General features: G+C 37.7%; 1 protein-coding gene across 5 annotated transcripts in view; it reads left to right on the top strand.

Moving 5' to 3' along the window:
- Positions 1–17,500, top strand: part of LOC113818247 (longitudinals lacking protein, isoforms H/M/V) — a 50,725-nt gene that overhangs the window by 19,357 nt on the left and 13,868 nt on the right. The window contains exon 5 of one of the 5 annotated variants that reach the window (XM_070139155.1): positions 16,250–17,500. This exon is cut by the window's right edge and continues 403 nt beyond it. The exons of 2 other annotated variants lie outside the window; for them this stretch is intronic. In XM_070139155.1, coding sequence (XP_069995256.1) covers positions 16,250–16,459 — 210 coding nt within the window. In that variant the 3' untranslated portion in view covers positions 16,460–17,500. Of the gene's footprint in view, positions 1–3,456; positions 3,790–10,162; positions 10,534–16,249 lie in introns of those variants that run through there. 2 more of the 5 variants (XM_070139154.1, XM_070139152.1) reach the window with 2 other exon arrangements.

Genomic DNA, 17,500 nt, shown 5'->3' with positions numbered 1-17,500 from the left:
CTCTCTCTCTCTCTCAGTCCCTCTCTCTCTCTCTCTCTCCGTCCCTCTCTCTCTCTCTCTCTCCGTCCCTCTCTCTCTCTCTCTCTCCGTCCCTCTCTCCCTCTCTCTCTCCGTCCCTCTCTCTATCTCTCTCCGTCCCTCTCTCTATCTCTCTCCGTCCCTCTCTCTCACTCTCTCTCTCTCTGTGTCCCTCTCTCTCTCTCTGTGTCCCTCTCTCTCTCTCTGTGTCCCTCTCTCTCTCTCTGTGTCCCTCTCTCTCTCTCTGTGTCCCTCTCTCTCTCTGTGTCCCTCTCTCTCTCTCTGTCCCTCTCTCTCTCTCTCTGTCCCTATCTCTCTCTGTCCCTATCTCTCTCTGTCCCTATCTCTCTCTGTCCCTCTCTCTCTCTGTCCCTCTCTCTCTCTCTCTCTCTCTCTCTCTCTCTCTCTCTCTCTCTCTCTCTCTCTCTCTCTCTCTCTCTCTCTGTCCCTCTCTCTCTCTCTGTCCCTCTCTCTCTCTCTGTCCCTCTCTCTCTGTCCCCCTCTTTCTCTCTGTCCCTCTCTCTCTCTCTGCCCCTCTCTCTCTCTGTCCCTCTCTCTCTCTGTCCCTCTCTCTGTGTCCCCCTCTTTCTCTCTGTCCCTCTCTCTCTCTGTCTCTTTCTCTCTCTGTCTCCTCTCTCTCTCTCTCTCTGTCTCTCTGTCCCTCTCTCTCTCTCTCTCTCTCTCTCTCTCTCTCTCTCTCTCTCTCTCTCTCTCTCTCTCTCTCTCTCTCTCTCTCTCTCTCTCTCTCTCTGTCTCTCTCTCTCTCTCTCTCTCTCTGTCCCTCTCTCCCTCTCTCTCTCTCTCTGTCCCTCTCTCTCTCTCTCTGTCCCTCTCTCTCTCTCTCTGTCCCTCTCTCTCTCTCTCTGTCTCTCTCTCTCTGTCCCTCTCTCTCTCTCTGTCCCTCTCTCTCTCTCTCTGTCCCTCTCTCTCTCTCTCTGTCCCTCTCTCTCTCTCTGTCCCACCCCCCTCTCTCTCTCTCTCTGTCCCCCCCTCTCTCTCTCTCTCTCTCTCTGTGTCTCTCTCTCTCTCTCGCTCTCTCTTTCTCTCTCTCTCTCTCTCTCTCTCTGTGTCCCTCTCTCTCTCTCTCTGTGTCCCTCTCTCTCGCTCTGTGTGTCCCTCTCTCTCTCTCTGTGTGTCCCTCTCTCTCTCTCTCTGTCCCTCTCCTCTCTCTCTCTCTGTCCCTCTCTCTCTCTCTCTGTCCTCTCTCTCTCTCTCTGTCCCTCTCTTTCTCTCTCTGTCCTCTCTCTCTCTCTCTCTGTCCCTCTCTCTCTCTCTGTCCCTCTCTCTCTCTCTCTCTGTCCTCTCTCTCTCTCTCTGTCCCTCTCTCTCTCTCTCTGTCCCGTCTCTCTCTCTCTGTCCCTCTCTCTCTCTCTCTGTCCCTCTCTCTCTCTCTCTGTCCCTCTCTCTCTCTCTCTGTCCCTCTCTCTCTCTCTCTGTCCCTCTCTCTCTCTCTCTGTCCCTCTCTCTCTCTCTCTGTCCCTCTCTCTCTCTCTCTGTCCCCCTCTCTCTCTCTGTCCCTCTCTCTCTCTCTGTCCCTCTCCTTCTCTCTCTGTCCCTCTCTGTCCCTCAGTCCTTCTCTCCCTCTGTCCTTCAGTCCTTCTCTCCCTCTGTCCTTCTCTCCCTCTGTCCTTCTCTCCTTCAGTCCTTCTCTCCCTCTGTCCTTCTCTCCCTCTGTCCTTCTCTCCCTCTCTCTCTCTCTCTCTCTCTCTCTCTCTCTCTCTCTCTCTCTCTCTCTCTCTCTCTCTCTCTCTCTCTCTCTCTCTCTCTCTCTCTCTCTCTCTCTCTCTCTCTCTTTCTCTCTCTCTTTCTCTCTCTCTTTCTCTCTCTTTCTCTCTCTTTCTCTCTCTTTCTCTCTTTCTCTTTCTCTCTCTCTCTCTCTCTCTCTCTCTCTCTCTCTCTCTCTCTCCCTCTCTCTCTCTCTCTCTCTCTCTCTCTCTCTCTCTCTCTCTCTCACTTTCTTTCTCTCTCTCTCACTTTCTTTCTTTCTCTCTCTCTCACTCTTTCTTTATCCCCCCGTCTCTTTTTCTCTCTCTCACTCTTTCTTTATCCCCCGTCTCTTTCTCTCTCTCTCACTCTTTCTTTATCCTCCGTCTTTTTCACTCTCTCTCACTCTTTCTTTATCCCTCTCTCTCACTCTTTCTTTATCCCTCTCTCTTTCACTCACTCACTCTCTCTCACTCACTTGCTCTCTCTCACTCACTCACTCTCTCTCACTCACTTGCTCTCTCTCACTCACTCTCTCTTTCACTCACTCACTCTCTCTCTCTTTCACTCACTCTCTCTCTCTTTCACTCACTCTCTCTCTCTTTCACTCACTCTCTCTCTCTTTCACTCACTCTCTCTCTCTTTCACTCACTCTCTCTCTCTTTCACTCACTCTCTCTCTCTTTCACTCACTCTCTCACTCTCTTTCATCTCTCTCTCTCTCTTTCACCACTCCCACTCTCTCTCTCTTTCACTCAGTCTCTCTCTCTTTCACTCACTCTCTCTCTCTTTCACTCTCTCTCTCTTTCACTCACTCTCTCTCTCTTTCACTCACTCTCTCTCTCTCTCTTTCACTCACTCTCTCTCTCTCTCTTTCACTCACTCTCTCTCTCTCTTTCACTCACTCTCACTCTCTCTCTTTCACTCACTCTCACTCTCTCTCTTTCACTCACTCTCACTCTCTCTCTTTCACTCACTCTCACTCTCTCTCTTTCACTCACTCTCACTCTTTCAATCACTCTCACTCTCTCTCTCTCTCTTTCACTCACTCTCTCTCTCTCTCTTTCACTCACTCTCTCTCTCTCTCTTCACTCACTCTCTTTCTCTTTCACTCACTCTCTTTCTTTCTCTCTCTCTCTTTCACCTCCACTTCTCTCTTCACTCACTCTCTCTCTCTCTCTCTCTCTCTCTCTCTCTCTCTCTCTCTCTCTCTCTCTCTCTCTCTCTCTCTCTCTCTCTCTCTCTCTCTCTCTCTCTCTCTCTTTCTCTCTCTTTCTCTCTCTTTCTCTCTCTCTTTCTCTCTCTCTCTCTCTCTCTCTCTCTCTCTCTCTCTCTCTCTCTCTCTCTCTGCTCTCTCTCTCTCTCTCTCTCTCTCTCTCTCTCTCTCTCTCTCTCTCTCTCTCACATGATCATACAAAAAGTAACTATCCTCATTGCTATCTGTTCCATGGGACTTTTCCTGTTTCTATTTCATCATCCTGCCTCTGTATCCTCCAATATTTTCATGTGTACATTCATTATACATATTCTTAAAAAAAACCTTTCTTTGTGGAGTTCACTATATTCTGGGAAAGTGATGCTCTTATATCCCCAAAAATAAGTAAATGAAAAAAGAAAAGGAAAAAAATATATGTATATTTTCTTCATAGAAAGAAAAGAATGTAATAGAAAATAAATGAATAAAAAAAAAAAAAATCCTGTGGCCGCACTGTAGCTGGGTCTTTTCTGTTTGCAGGACCCGATACCATCCTTGATTCACATGGTGGAGGGACCCGGTGGTGGGGAAACTCAGCCAAAATCTAGTCCCGGCTTTAGTGGCGCGGCCAACATGCACCTGCACTATGAGCCGCACAGAACGCAAGGCGCAAATGATCGCCAATATGAGTGCATTTTCTGTGGCCGTGTATTCAATCACCGGGGGACTCTGACGCGGCATGTCATGATTCACACTGGGGAGAAACCTTTCTCGTGCCAATACTGTAATTTCAAAACATCCCGGAAAAGCACTCTAAGCTACCACATGCATTCGTTGCACAGTGCAGTGCTCAAATAAAGTTGTGTATATAGAGTGGCTGGGTTTTTCTCTTTCCATTATATCTATACATGTAAGGATTAATTTGAATTACTTTTTTTCTCTTAAATTTCTCGGAAAAGAATATGCTATATAATGAGATATATCCTCTGAGATTACCAATAAATTACCTGTGTTCAGTGTGACAAATGTAGAAAGTTATGAATGAGAATGAACATTTTCACTGTGCAGAAAATGCCTTTAGCCAGTTTCGATTATACCTTTGTCAGAAATACTTGTATTTCAGATGAAGATAAAATCGAAAACTGGCCAAATGCACTGTGAAGATGTTCATTGTCTACAAATAATGATAAACCTTATAGAGGTGAAAAACAGATTAGAACTTGTAATTTCAATATTTTACAGGAAAGCAGAGGATGTCTTTCACTAATGGGGAGTTTTTAAACATGTTTACCATACAAAATTGAACGGTTAACAATTTTCTATATTTTAGAAACTAAAAGAACAGTCCTTCAGCAATAGGCATTATTTCAGTAAAATCATTGTTGTTATTATTGTTCTTATTATTGTTGTTTTGATAGTTGTTATAGTTATTTTTACTCTTATGAATACTTTTATTATCATTATCACTATCATTGTTATTATTGTTTGGATTTCAATTAAATATTTGGGTTAGTTCACCATGGCCCAGATACTGGTGGAAAATGAGTGCTTGGAAAGTAATTATTTTAGATACTTGCAATAGACACATTTTAGAGCTGAATTTTTTGGCATTGGCAAAGGTCTGTACCATCTGAGTGTATTCTAGGTATTCTCATTTTGCCCGAACCAGTTGTTTATGTAAACCAGGGATGTGATCAGTGCCTATCTACATACTACACTTTTACTTAGGGTGAAAGAGAGAGGAAGATAAAGAAGGATAAACAGGCAGACAATGTACTTAAAGCTGCAGCCATTGTGTTTTCAGTGCAATTTTTTGTGAATTTTGTCAAGGGACTTAATGCTTCTTTTGCATTGCTTTGAAAACTGCACTGATTTGATTAGAATTTTAAAAGCAGACTGCTAAAATAACTGCATACAGTTGTAGAAAGTGCTGTGTTCACTGGAGTGTTGTTTTGTGAAGGGTTTCTGCATAGAGATGACTGCCTTGAGCTTAGCCACAAAGAAGTCAATTAGAAGACCTCACCTGATTTCACCTTTTCTTGTCTCTGATGATTTTTTTTTTTGTTTTGTTTTTTTTTTTTTTTTTTTTTTTTTTTTTTTTTTTTTTTTTTTTTTTTTTTTTTACTAATGCTATCGTTATTGATACTTGTCTTTTCATTATAGACTTAATAATTACTATAGTGTTATCAACATTATTAACAGCAACATTGGATACCAGAAAATATTTTTGAAAATTGAGGAGACAGGAAGTACTCGTAATTGGCTCATTTGTGACTTAGTACTTGTGGAGCCATCTATATGTAAAAACAATTACTAAATCAAACACAGTGGGCATGGCATGTATGCACATGCCATCCCCAGCGGCATAGGGTTAATTTTCCCCATGTTACTGCATAGTCTGCCAAATGAATGAACATACTCTTTGAAACATCATGTAACAAGCAGACAACACTGTCAAAAGATAATAATTCTTTCTTGGCATATTCTCAGCTTCCAGTATTTAAAATGACATTTACACACATACACTTCACAACATTATATGTGCAAATTAGTATGAGTAAATTTCAAGTTCATACTGTTGATGTAACACCCACAACAAGATTTCACTCATCATGTCTTACTTTACCTTCCTCAGATATTAAGATTTATGGACATTCTATTGCTTCTTTTTACTTTCTTCAAGAAATATGTTACTTATTTTCCTGCATGTGTTTGAGACATGTTCAGGGAAGATGAGTAGCTCAGGTTGCGAGGGTGGCAAGGAGTGATGGTGGTGGCAGAGGCAGAACACTACATCGTCATATGGTGGAGTGACAGATTTTTGTAATTTTCTGTTTATATAGCGAATGACAGGCTCTTCTTTTGTTTTGAGGGAATAGCTATATCTTAGAGGAACATATCTACACCTGGGTACCTTGTAGAACATTCATTCATGCTTGTAAGAGAAAAAAACAAATGTTTATATTCACATACAGGGTTGGCTAGCTGGGCTACTCTTGTCATGACCCTCTTAATGCTATTTAAATATGAATCTGCTGATAGATTTCACAAGTGCCTTCTTTTATTCATCAGTCATGTTTTAAAAATGCTAACAAGTGGAAGAAATTGCATTTGAAAGCTGTGAAATGTCATGATAATGTGGTTTAGGAAGGGTGGTGTATCATATGACCAGGGGCAGGTCCAGAAAACTTTCTGGTGGGAGGCACAGGGGGTAACAACACTAAATCTGGGGGGGACGCCACATTACATATACAGAGGGGCCATTACGAGGAGTCAATAACCATTGAGTGGGCACACTGGCTGGCCAATCAGATTTCAGGGGGGGCAGGTGCCCCCCTGTGCCACCATGGAATCCCGCCTCTGCATATGACATTTTAATGCCTGGGAGCATGCATATAAACCATACTATTTAGATGACATTAGAATACAGATACTGCCCTTAAACTTTTGGGGTATTTTGCTCACACACCCTTTATTTTGCGGAATGTCTAACTTAAATGCAAATTTTGATCAATTTTCCACCTAGAAAATTGACCCTTGACCCCCTCCCCACCCTATGTTTTTACTTGTTACAGTATTACGATAATAGTTATTTATTATTTGATAGGCAAAGCAAATGAAATTCTTGTATTTGCTCAAAAGTTCAGTGATTCATGATTGAGTTAAGCATACTGCATATCTAAGATATTATTTATAACATAAGCCACTCATGTCAGATGATCTCTTATCTGATCATGGCAAAAACTACAGTCGGTTGGGTTACCTGAACCAAAGGTATTTTGATTTTGGCCCCAAGGCTCTTTTTCTCCACTTTGCAATTCTATTAACTCTTTCTGCTGATATGTGTGTGCTGTCATACTATTTTCCAAGATGTGTGTTAGTTATTGGTTCTTCCCTCCAGGTAGTGTAAACTCTGCAGTAATAGTAATAACAAGTATCACAGTCATTTGCGTTATTTTTCATACTTTCAAATTATGGGAATTTTTCGTAATGCAGCACACACTGCTGCTATTGACGCACAATAATAGGTTCCTGCGTGTGGATATTGTGTCCTCCCTGAAGCTGGTGCTCTACCAAGTATGGCTCATCGATGGTACACTTCACCCTTGTTTACCAGTGAAAATAATGGAAGAGCCCTTAGGGGCAGTCCCCCTCCAAAATCTTTGTGCACTCATGGTAAGGCTTCCCCATCACCCACCATTTGGCAGTGATACCCTATGGCAAGATTCTCCCATCACTCCAACCCACAGAAAAAATTTATATGATGGGAAATTCCTGTCAGGCATCCCTCTCCCAATTTTTTTTCAAGACTAGTCATCCCAGTAACCCAAATCCAATGTGTTGAATGCAGATTATAAGCAAAATACCTCCTACTTTACTAAGATTAAGTATTCGTTATGCAAATTATTTGGGGAAAGTGAAACATAAGAGATCGATGACGATTGACCTGGAAAAAATGAAATGAAAATTAGAGAAATGCCAAAACTTTTTTTTATAGAATTTTTCTACCATATTGCTCAAACCTCTCATTGCTGCTGCCATCATCATCATTGTCATTATCATCACTTTTTATCTCAATTTTCCCTTACTCTCATCCTGGGTAGTACCCCATTTACTAGCTTCTCTTTCCCCTCATACTACAGTTTTTCAGTTCACAGACAGCATTGTGAATCAGCTGGAATCCATCCATTCATATTATATTTACACTGCTAAAAGAACTGTCATGCTTGCCAGGCTGCCAAGGGGTTAGACTCTGCTACTCTGCTATTCAGTCTTTTTATATATTTTCTCAAAGGAATTATGCTTATTGTTCTCAAACCTGCAGTATGATTTTATCTAGGAGAGAATTGCAAAACCTGATTTTCAGACTGAAAACATTTTTGGAGCAGTCTGTTCATTTGTTGGCTAAAGGGTTAAATGATGATTATAAGATACTATTACTTGTGATACTGTTATAACTATTTTGAACATATAACACTAGTGATAACAGAATATTCAAGGAATGGGGTAATTGATATCAGGTAGGCTTGTATTTGGCTCATTCATGTCTTAAGTGCTTGTGGAGCTATGTGTGTGTAAAAAATATAAAGCAAGACCATAGGGAACAGGAAATGCTCCTTCCCGTTGATGCTGTTGAGATAAATGTGAGAAAACTAGGTTGCATCTCTGGATATGTTCTTCCATGCTCCTTTTTTCTCTCCAGTATATCAGCTTTCTCATTCTCTTCCTCATCCTGCCAGTCATCCTTTCCCACCATCAATCTTTAGTTACCACTGTTCTGTTCGCCTTTCCCATGTCTCTTCCATGTTTTTCTCTTTCTCTTAGCATTCCCATCTTCTCTTGTCACAAATGCTGCTCAATCTCCCCTAAGCTTCTTCAGGCTTCATGTTCTCGCTATCTCTTCCCTTTTTGCCCGGCCCACCCGCCCATTCTTTCGTTTACTTTTCGCTCCTCCTTCCTTATTCTGTCTTTTCCCTTTTTGCCCTTGCCCTCCTGCCCATTCTTCTGTTTACTTTTTGCTCCTTCTTCCTTTTGTCTTTTCCCTACACATTATCATGTTGTCCAGAGAATAGGCAGAGTAGACAAGATTGAAAAAAAGAGTAATAGTCAAGAGGTGAGAGAGAGAGAGAGAGAGAGGGAGATGGTGAGAAGAAATAGAGGAAGAGGAGAGACTAGAACAAGAAGGAATATGTATGACACATTAACATACAACTTACAAGTTGAAATCTGGCACACTTTCATTGCGTGATGATCATATCAACTGGATCGTAGGGGTTAAAAGTTGATCAAATTAATGTTTCTAATGTGGGACACCACAGCTGTACATATCTGCTGCCACACAAAGAATGCCTGTCAGTAGAATTTTTTAGTCTTGATAGCAACAACTAGCAAGTATGCAAGAAAATTTTAAGAATATGGAAAAATATGTGATCTATATTATCTGTGATAGTTAACTTTACAAGGAAGTCTGACTAAGCAAAGAAATAGCAGGTATTCATCCTTGATACTATTTTAAAAATCGACATTTCTCTTATCAACCTTATTTTTGTTTTGTGATATATTATGCCTATAAATAATGGCAGATGTATTATAACTATTAGTTTCACTGTCATTTATTAATACCACTAATGCTGGTACTGATTACAATTTTACTAGTGTGACTCTATTACTGTAATTCTGTTGAGAGAGTGAAAGTGAGTGAGTGTGGATGTGTAAAAGTTGTAAATTTTCTTCAAATTTGCATTGATCTAATGGATACAAGACTCCATACTCTAAAAAGTCATTATTGTAAAGATGGTCTAATGCAATGTCAAGTTTTATCAACAAAAAATAATGGGGAAAGTAAGATTTTTTCTGGATCTATTTTTTTTTCTTTTCTCTTTATTCTTACTGATCTCTAGTCATGACAAAAAAGTGATAACAGATGAACTTCAGTGTAAGCATTTGTTCCCATAGTTACTTCCAAACCTTCTCGTGAAAATTACTCCTGTTTTTAAGTTCTTTTATGATACTGTGATTTATAACATAGTGCCGTTGTCATCATCAGACCCACACTTTGTTCCCAAACTTTGAAACTTGATTGTATTGCTATAGCTGACTGGCAGACAAAATCACTGGGATATATATACCTTTTTTTCTCTTTTGCTCTTTCTCTTTTTTACTCAAACAATGATTACTTACTCTAAAAATAAGATTTCTGGAAGTGTTGTTAAAAAAATCACACCCAGGAGTCTAGTCTTTAGAAGTAACTATGATCTGTTTGGTTGAAAATTGGGGACAAACATGTACTGTCAGTCAGTTGTAATTAAAAATAGATTACTCAGATTTTGCCAAGGTGAGTGTTGCATTCAGAAAACAGAAACAGTTGCCAAAGTAGTATTTCAGTGATCTGATTCATGAAGTTTGTCTGTCTTCAAGTGACCTGCGACCTGTTACAGATTCTTTATTAAACAGATCACTGAAAGTCTACACTGATGAGGTAGCATACATGGCTTGTGGTAAAAAGTCATATTAGGTTCACTGTACAGGGAATTCAGACAGAGGTAAATGTTTTTTGTGGTGGTGATGCCAGTCACACTGCAAGAAAATAAAAATCTCCTCACCTGAAGTCTGAAGCCCAGTGCACCTGATGGTCTTTTGCAACAGCTTGCAAATAAGTAATAATGGAACAGTTTCTGTACCTGCAATGGAAGCAGCATCTTGTGCAAGTAGTGGCTCAGTAGTAACTGTTTCCCTTGTGTTTTAGGGTCTGGTGATGACAGAGGGGCCTATGGTGCGTGACGAGCAAGGGAGGGTGTGCTACCGCTGCCTCTACTGCCCACGCATTGACTCCGACAAGAGCAAGTGGCGGCGACACCTCCGGACGCACACAGGGGAAAAGCCTTATCAGTGTGCAAAGTGCCCATACCGTGCTACTACGAAACATGCTGTTGTTCGACATGACAAGTTCAGACATTCTGTAGAGGGAGCTGCACTCTAAGGGCAGTTATGATATGGAGTGGGAACTTTGTGTTATGTGAGAAACATTTTTTCTCATATTCCATTATTATTTCCTTTTTTTATTTTCCTCTTTTCATAATTGCAGTTAAGTGATTTTTAACCTTTTACTCATGAATGTAAATAGTATTCATGTCACATCTCATTGGGTTCCATTCTTTTAGAGGATGAGTATTTCTGGCTGTTTTGTGACGGTTAAGTGTTCATTTATTTACTAAGGATTTTGTGTTCTGTATGATTTTTCTATAGTGAATTTGCCTTAATTTATATCGGGAATCCCTGATTTTAGGACTGTTCGCATATGTAAACTTTAGTCAAGGACAAGGTTTTGAATTTAAGTGCATCATTCCTTATACATACATACAACCCCCCTTCTCCTTTCAGACACATGTACACACACACACACATACACATAAACAACATATTCATAATACATCTACCCCCCCCCCCCCTCCCACACACACACACATGCAAGCACACACACATAGGACACATACATGCAAGCACACACACATAAGACACATACATGCAAGCACACACACGCATGCATATATACACATGCACATATACACATGCATGTATATACATGCACACATATACATGCACACATATACATGCACACATACACATGCACACATACACATGCACACATACACATGCACACATACACATGCACACATACACATGCACACACACACACATGCACACACACACACATGCACACACACATGCACACACACATGCACACACACACACATATGCACACACACACACATGCACACACATACACATGCACACACACACACATGCACACACACACATGCACACACACGCATGCACACACATACATGCACACACGCACATGCACACACACGCACATGCACACACACACATGCACACACACACACACACATGCACACACACACACACATGCACACACACACACACACACACATACACATACACATACACACATACATATGCGCAAGCGCATGCACACTCTATCACTCACTCTTTGCTTGCGTGCGTGCGTGTGTGTGCGCGCATGAACATGTGTGTGTGTGCATGCCTGTGTGTGTGTTTTCTTATGTAATTTATGACTTATTTATGTTGTGAATTAAGGCAGAATCCTCAAACACTGTGGGATGGTGTTTTTGTCTTTTAAGATTCTTACATATAGATGTTATAAGGTCAATTAAATTATTTTGGAAATTGCTGAAGGAGTAGTTGATGGCTTGATTTCATGAATTTCTTTATGTCCAGATAGAATTGCTTGTATTTACTTTTTATATTTTGTTTTTAAACTTAGACTGGTTGGCCGTTGCATTTCCTATTTTGTTATTGATCTTATTTTAGATGATGAATGGTGACCTTGGCTAAAAGTGCTGAAAGATTGATAATTTACAATATAAAGGTCATGAAATTGATCCAGTTATTTTGTTATGTAAGGAGAAGGAACAAAGAGTTGGAAGTTTGGAGAAAAAGTTTAATGTTTGAAGAGAAAAGCATGATAATAGTACACACAAATGTTGATGAAGCCATGTAAAAAAGGATGTTGATGTTCCTGTAATGTTGGTAAGAGCCTTTAAATTCAGTTTTAAAAAGGGAATGTTTATTCATTTGATATTCATTATCAACCTTTCATATTTATATGGACTTGGAATTTATTGAAAGCCAAATTTTCTGGGTAGCCTCGCAAATAAGGACCAGTCAGGAACCTCAACACTTTTTCGACTTGGCCTGAGATATGAAACTCTATCCAGTAGTCATATTGTACGATTCCAAACGGTGTAAAAATCACAAAGTTTTTGCACACACTTGATGAGGACATTAGGTAGAATGATTTAAATATATTTCTAAGGGAAAAGTGTATTACTGTTATATGACATATGCACAAATACTTTATTTGTTTATTTAGTTTGATTTATTTGTTTCCTTAAAAATTTTTGGTTTTTGATCAATCAACTAGTCAGTTAAAATTTTGAGTTAAAATGGATAAAGATGGTTAGTTCTTTTTACAGTTAATTAGTATTGTATCATTATGTGTTTGTTTGTTATATTAATAGCATAATGTGTTTATTCCCTTCTCTTTATAATATTTTGTATTTATTTATTTATTTTGCAAGTAGAAAGCAAGCATAAAACAGAGTACAATGGTAGAATTGTTATAAGAAAAAAGCAAAATACACCAGTATTAAAGAATAAAATGTCACCTTGTAGAAGTGTGTTGTTTAACTCCACTTTTTGGCTCTGTATTAACCCAATACTGCCAGGAAAATGTAGTGTTCACTCTAGTATTGTTTTGTGAAATGTCTACACATGGATGGCCTTGTAAGTGCTTAGCTGTCAAGTAATTGACTTCATCACCTTACCTTATTTCACCTTTCATTGATATTTTATCTGAGGCTGTCAATATTGATGCTCTTGTTATTATCTTGGACATTTTAATTATTATATTGTTGACATTACTAAGAGCAATACAAGATAAAGAATATATTTGAGAATCAAGGAAAAGGGTAAACAGATGAGATATGTAGTACTAGTAATTAGCTCATTGGTGACTAAGTACTTGTGGAACCATCATTGTGTAAAGACAATTAGTAAAATAAACTCACAGGGGCATGGCATGTATTTACATACATGTCATCCCCAGCAGCACGGGGTTAAAGTGTAAGGAAGGCATCTGTGCTACAAACTAAAGGGTTGTTTGTATATTTATTGAAATTATTTGTACATTATACTAAGTGACATGATGATAAATCAATCAGTCCTCTTTGAACTTTTCCTCTATTCATTTCTTATCTTTTGTAAGATTGATTAACCCAGTGCCAATGGGTATAAATGTTTGACAAGTGGACATAATAACGGGATTGTTGGCATGCATCAGCAGTTTCCCCGTTTGCGCCCAGCTCGATTGGGACTTTGCGAGCGATATTTGGCATCTAAAAGTTTTATTTTGCTATAATTTATAAAAATATAATTTTGAAGGTTTACCCTCATTATAGATGCCATTGCCTAAAATCTTCACTATTGGAGAAAAACAAACTCTGTCCGACGATCCAATGGCGCGGGAATGGGCATGATACGATGCCATCCATTTTTTGGTCCACAACAGCCATGGCATGTACGTACATGCCACCCGTCAGCTAGGGGTTAAGATTGTTCTAATTCTTTGGGGTGCTGCTTATATCAGTTTCACTTCTGTAGTAATTTATAAAAACAAGTGAACACTGGGTTTGCAGTGGTTTTCAAAGGGATGCTCAAGATATCCAGTCATGATTTTGTACTTTGACCAACAAATGGAACAAATCTGTTGACATTTTTTATCTGTTTCTTACACTTTTTTAAGGAGTAACCAGCTTGAGAAAGAGGGGGGAAGAATTATTTAACTTTCTAGAGCTTATTTTTGTATATCTACTTCAAGAGTGATGCAAGATTTTGCAATTACACACAAACTGGTATGTTTAGATATTGTTCTGATTGTTTTTCACCTTAGCTTACCAAAATGCAACATTTGATTTTCATTTGTTTTTCATAAATAATTGCTGGTTGACATGTTGGTATTGATGAATATTTGGAATTAAATTTTATTTGGACTTCTTGCATTCAGCAACTCATCACTAAATTTTCAAGTACATCTTGCCTTGATATGACAAATAGATATATTTTCTCCTTTCTATTCTCTTTTACCAATCTTAACATGTATGCTGTCCACAAATCTTATATCTGTCAAGTGTTTCGGGAGCTGCAGTTCTTAAAGCAGTCAGTGCACTGGCATATACACCACATATATGAAATTTCTTAAAAGTTATTAACAATATGTCCAACACAGGGAGTTCTCCACTTTTTTTTTTTCTTGATTGTTAGATTACTGAATTACCAGAAATACAAATGAAAACGAGATGTTGAGTGAAAGATTAGGATAAAATGTAAGTCTTGAAGAGGTAGATTACACAAAGGGAAATACCTCATAAGGAACTTGTCAGAGGCAACTGGTTGAGTAAATATATATATATATATGTATGTAAATGTATGTATATATGTAAATGTATGTATATATGTAAATGTATGTATATATGTATATATGTATATATGTATATATGTATATGTATGTATATATGTATATATGTATATGTATGTATATATGTATTTGTATGTATATATGTATATATATGTATATATGTATATGTATATATATATGTATATATATATGTATATTTATGTACATATATGTATATATATGTTCATATATGTACATATATGTTTATATATGTATATATATGTATATATATATATGTATGTAATATATATATGTATGTAATATATGTATGTAATATATATATGTATATATATATGTATGTAATATATATAAGTATGTAATATATATATGTATGTAATATATATATATATATATATATATATATATATATATATATATATATATATATATATATATATATATATATATATATATATATATATATGAAGGAGTGTTTGAAATGGAAACCGAGTGTCTTTACAAATGAATGATGTAAAGCTTTGTTAATTATTTACCTGGTTTTTATAGTCTCAGTAAAATTTTGAATGGAAAATAGCTTCAGTATGGAGCAAACTTGTATGCAATTTTCCCATTTTCCTTCTCTCAAGTTGAAATCCGTTGTTCATGGGCTATGGTCACTGCCACAGCACTCGAGTGTGCACATGTCTTTGACAGAATTCCCAAATGTCTATTTTACAGTGCTGAAAAGTACAATTGTAAATGGGGGGGGGATATCAAGCAGCTTCTGAGAATTGAAAGTGATAATCAATATATATATGCATATGTATAATGAGAGAGATTTCTTGTATATATTGGATACTGACACAAATATGATAAGGTTATGTAATATTAGATTTTTTCATGGTTTGTACATGGCATCTAAAACTGTAAAATATGGATTTATCATCGTGTTTGTTAAACAAAATAAGGATATTAAAAGTAGTTCTCCGAGTCACTGGTACAGATGATTTGCACACTTATGAAAGAAAGTGTGTGTAAGAACAGAGTGTATGCATTTACAAGGAAATAGAGAGAGAAAGTGAATGAGTGAGTGAGAGTGTGTGTGTGTGTGTGTGTGTGTGTCTGTGTCTGTGTCTGTGTGTATTTGTATGTGTGAGTGAGTGAGTGAATGAGTGAGTGAGTGAGTGAGTATGTGTGTCTGAGTGTGTGTGTATGTTTGTGTCTGTGTCCATAGTTTGCATGTGCATATGTGCAAGCATGTATTTGCTTCTGTGGGTGTTATCAGACACCTAAATTCATTATAGATTTTTATGTTTACATTTATGCAGATTATAGTAAACAGCTTACAAAGGGCAGAAAAAAGTCAGTTGTAGTCTTAGCAGCCATGCTGGCAAATTTGATTTTTTAGATGTGGAACTCTCGCTAATTGGTAGTAAGTGGTGGATGTCCCCAACATATATATTTACATTTATGTATATGTATGTATGTATGTGTGTATATATATATATATATATATATATATATATATATATATATATATATATATATATATATATATATATATTACTTTTTTTTTTTTTTTTTTTTTTTTTTTTTAAGGAAATGGATTTTAATTGAACAAATATGAAACAGTTGCGTGTCTTGCTTTTATAGTTCCAGATTCTTAAAAAGCTGATGTTAATGTACTTAGAGATATTTACCAAGTACAGTAGATCCCTGCCATATGATTTTTTCTTAGAATTTGAAGAATTAATTTGAGTTCAGGGCATTTTAACATTTGATTGATATCCTTGAATGAAAATAACGACGCATCTGATTCAGTTTGTTCCATTATAGGGTGCTGCAGCTGAACAAGCTGGTCCCTACCGCTGCCCGTATTGCCCCCGCGTGGACCAGTATGAGAGCAAGTGGCTGCGGCACCTGCGTATTCATACTGGGGAGAAGCCATACTTTTGTTCGCTCTGTGACTTCAGAGCCAGCACCAAACACTCGGTTGTCAGGCACACTAAAATGAAGCATCAGATATGGGGTAATCAGAGTCAATAAATTTGGTTAATATAGCTCCTTTCCAAGGGAGGCAGAAGCAGCTGTTCTTGAAATTGAATCTCAAAATGTGAAGTTCTCTTGTTTCCAAGGGTTTTTGTTGTGAAAAATGTACAGTATAGATTATACAAGTCATTACTCCTGTATTGTATTGAAAGATCTATAGATGCAGTATGTGATTATTTTTTTAGGGGGGAAATCGTGTGGGGGAATTAGTTGAATAGTTCTTAGATATACCAAGACTAGCATGTGTGACTTTGAAAAAGTGATTATGTGCAACTTATGCTAAGACTTTGGACAGATGACTTTATTGTGTTATTTAAAGAGAAAAATATTTGGTATTGTAAATTATTACCATATATTATTATGTAGAGATTAGAGGTGGAAAAAGTATCAGAACCATTCCCAGAAATTTTTGAGGGGTAAAATTTTTTTGCTGAATTTTTCATAGAAAATTTAAATGCTTGTTAGTGTAAATGGCTAGAATCATAAGAACTGAAACAAAAATGGAACTCTTGTGATAGAAATCAGAATGACTTGACAGAGAATACTTTGTATATATTTAAATTCCCAGGGCAGTCAAAGCTGAGCTGCCAGTGGACTGTGATACCTAGTCGTTTATGACATGTTGGTAGATTTAAATTAACCAACAAATTTGTATATACTATTTATTCAAACTAATAATTTCATAAAAAAAAGTCTTTTAAAATCTGAAATATTTCATGGAAATGGACTAAGCTCAAGGAAGTCTCTCTACAGAATGCACTGTTGAATGCTTTGCCCTTTGCATTTTCTCATATCAGATGAGTGTTTCTTTAGAGTTTGTAGATTGTTTAACATCATATCTTCATGTAGACTAACCATTTTTAAGTAATTAAAGTGAATTTTCATGTAGCTCATAAGTGCTAAATGGAATGCTCAAACACCAAAGGAAATGTAAATTCTTAGATGTAAAGTGTTTTCATTTTGCTAGGATTTATTTTGTTTGACCGTTCATTTGGTGGATAAATGTCTGGGAATTTCAAGTAATGCTTTGACAGAAAG

Source organism: Penaeus vannamei, chromosome 25 (assembly GCF_042767895.1).
Source record: "Penaeus vannamei isolate JL-2024 chromosome 25, ASM4276789v1, whole genome shotgun sequence".
NCBI classification, from domain to species: Eukaryota; Metazoa; Arthropoda; class Malacostraca; order Decapoda; family Penaeidae; genus Penaeus; species Penaeus vannamei.
Note: the sequence above shows the minus strand (reverse complement) of the source record. Positions and strands in the feature narration are given on the sequence as shown.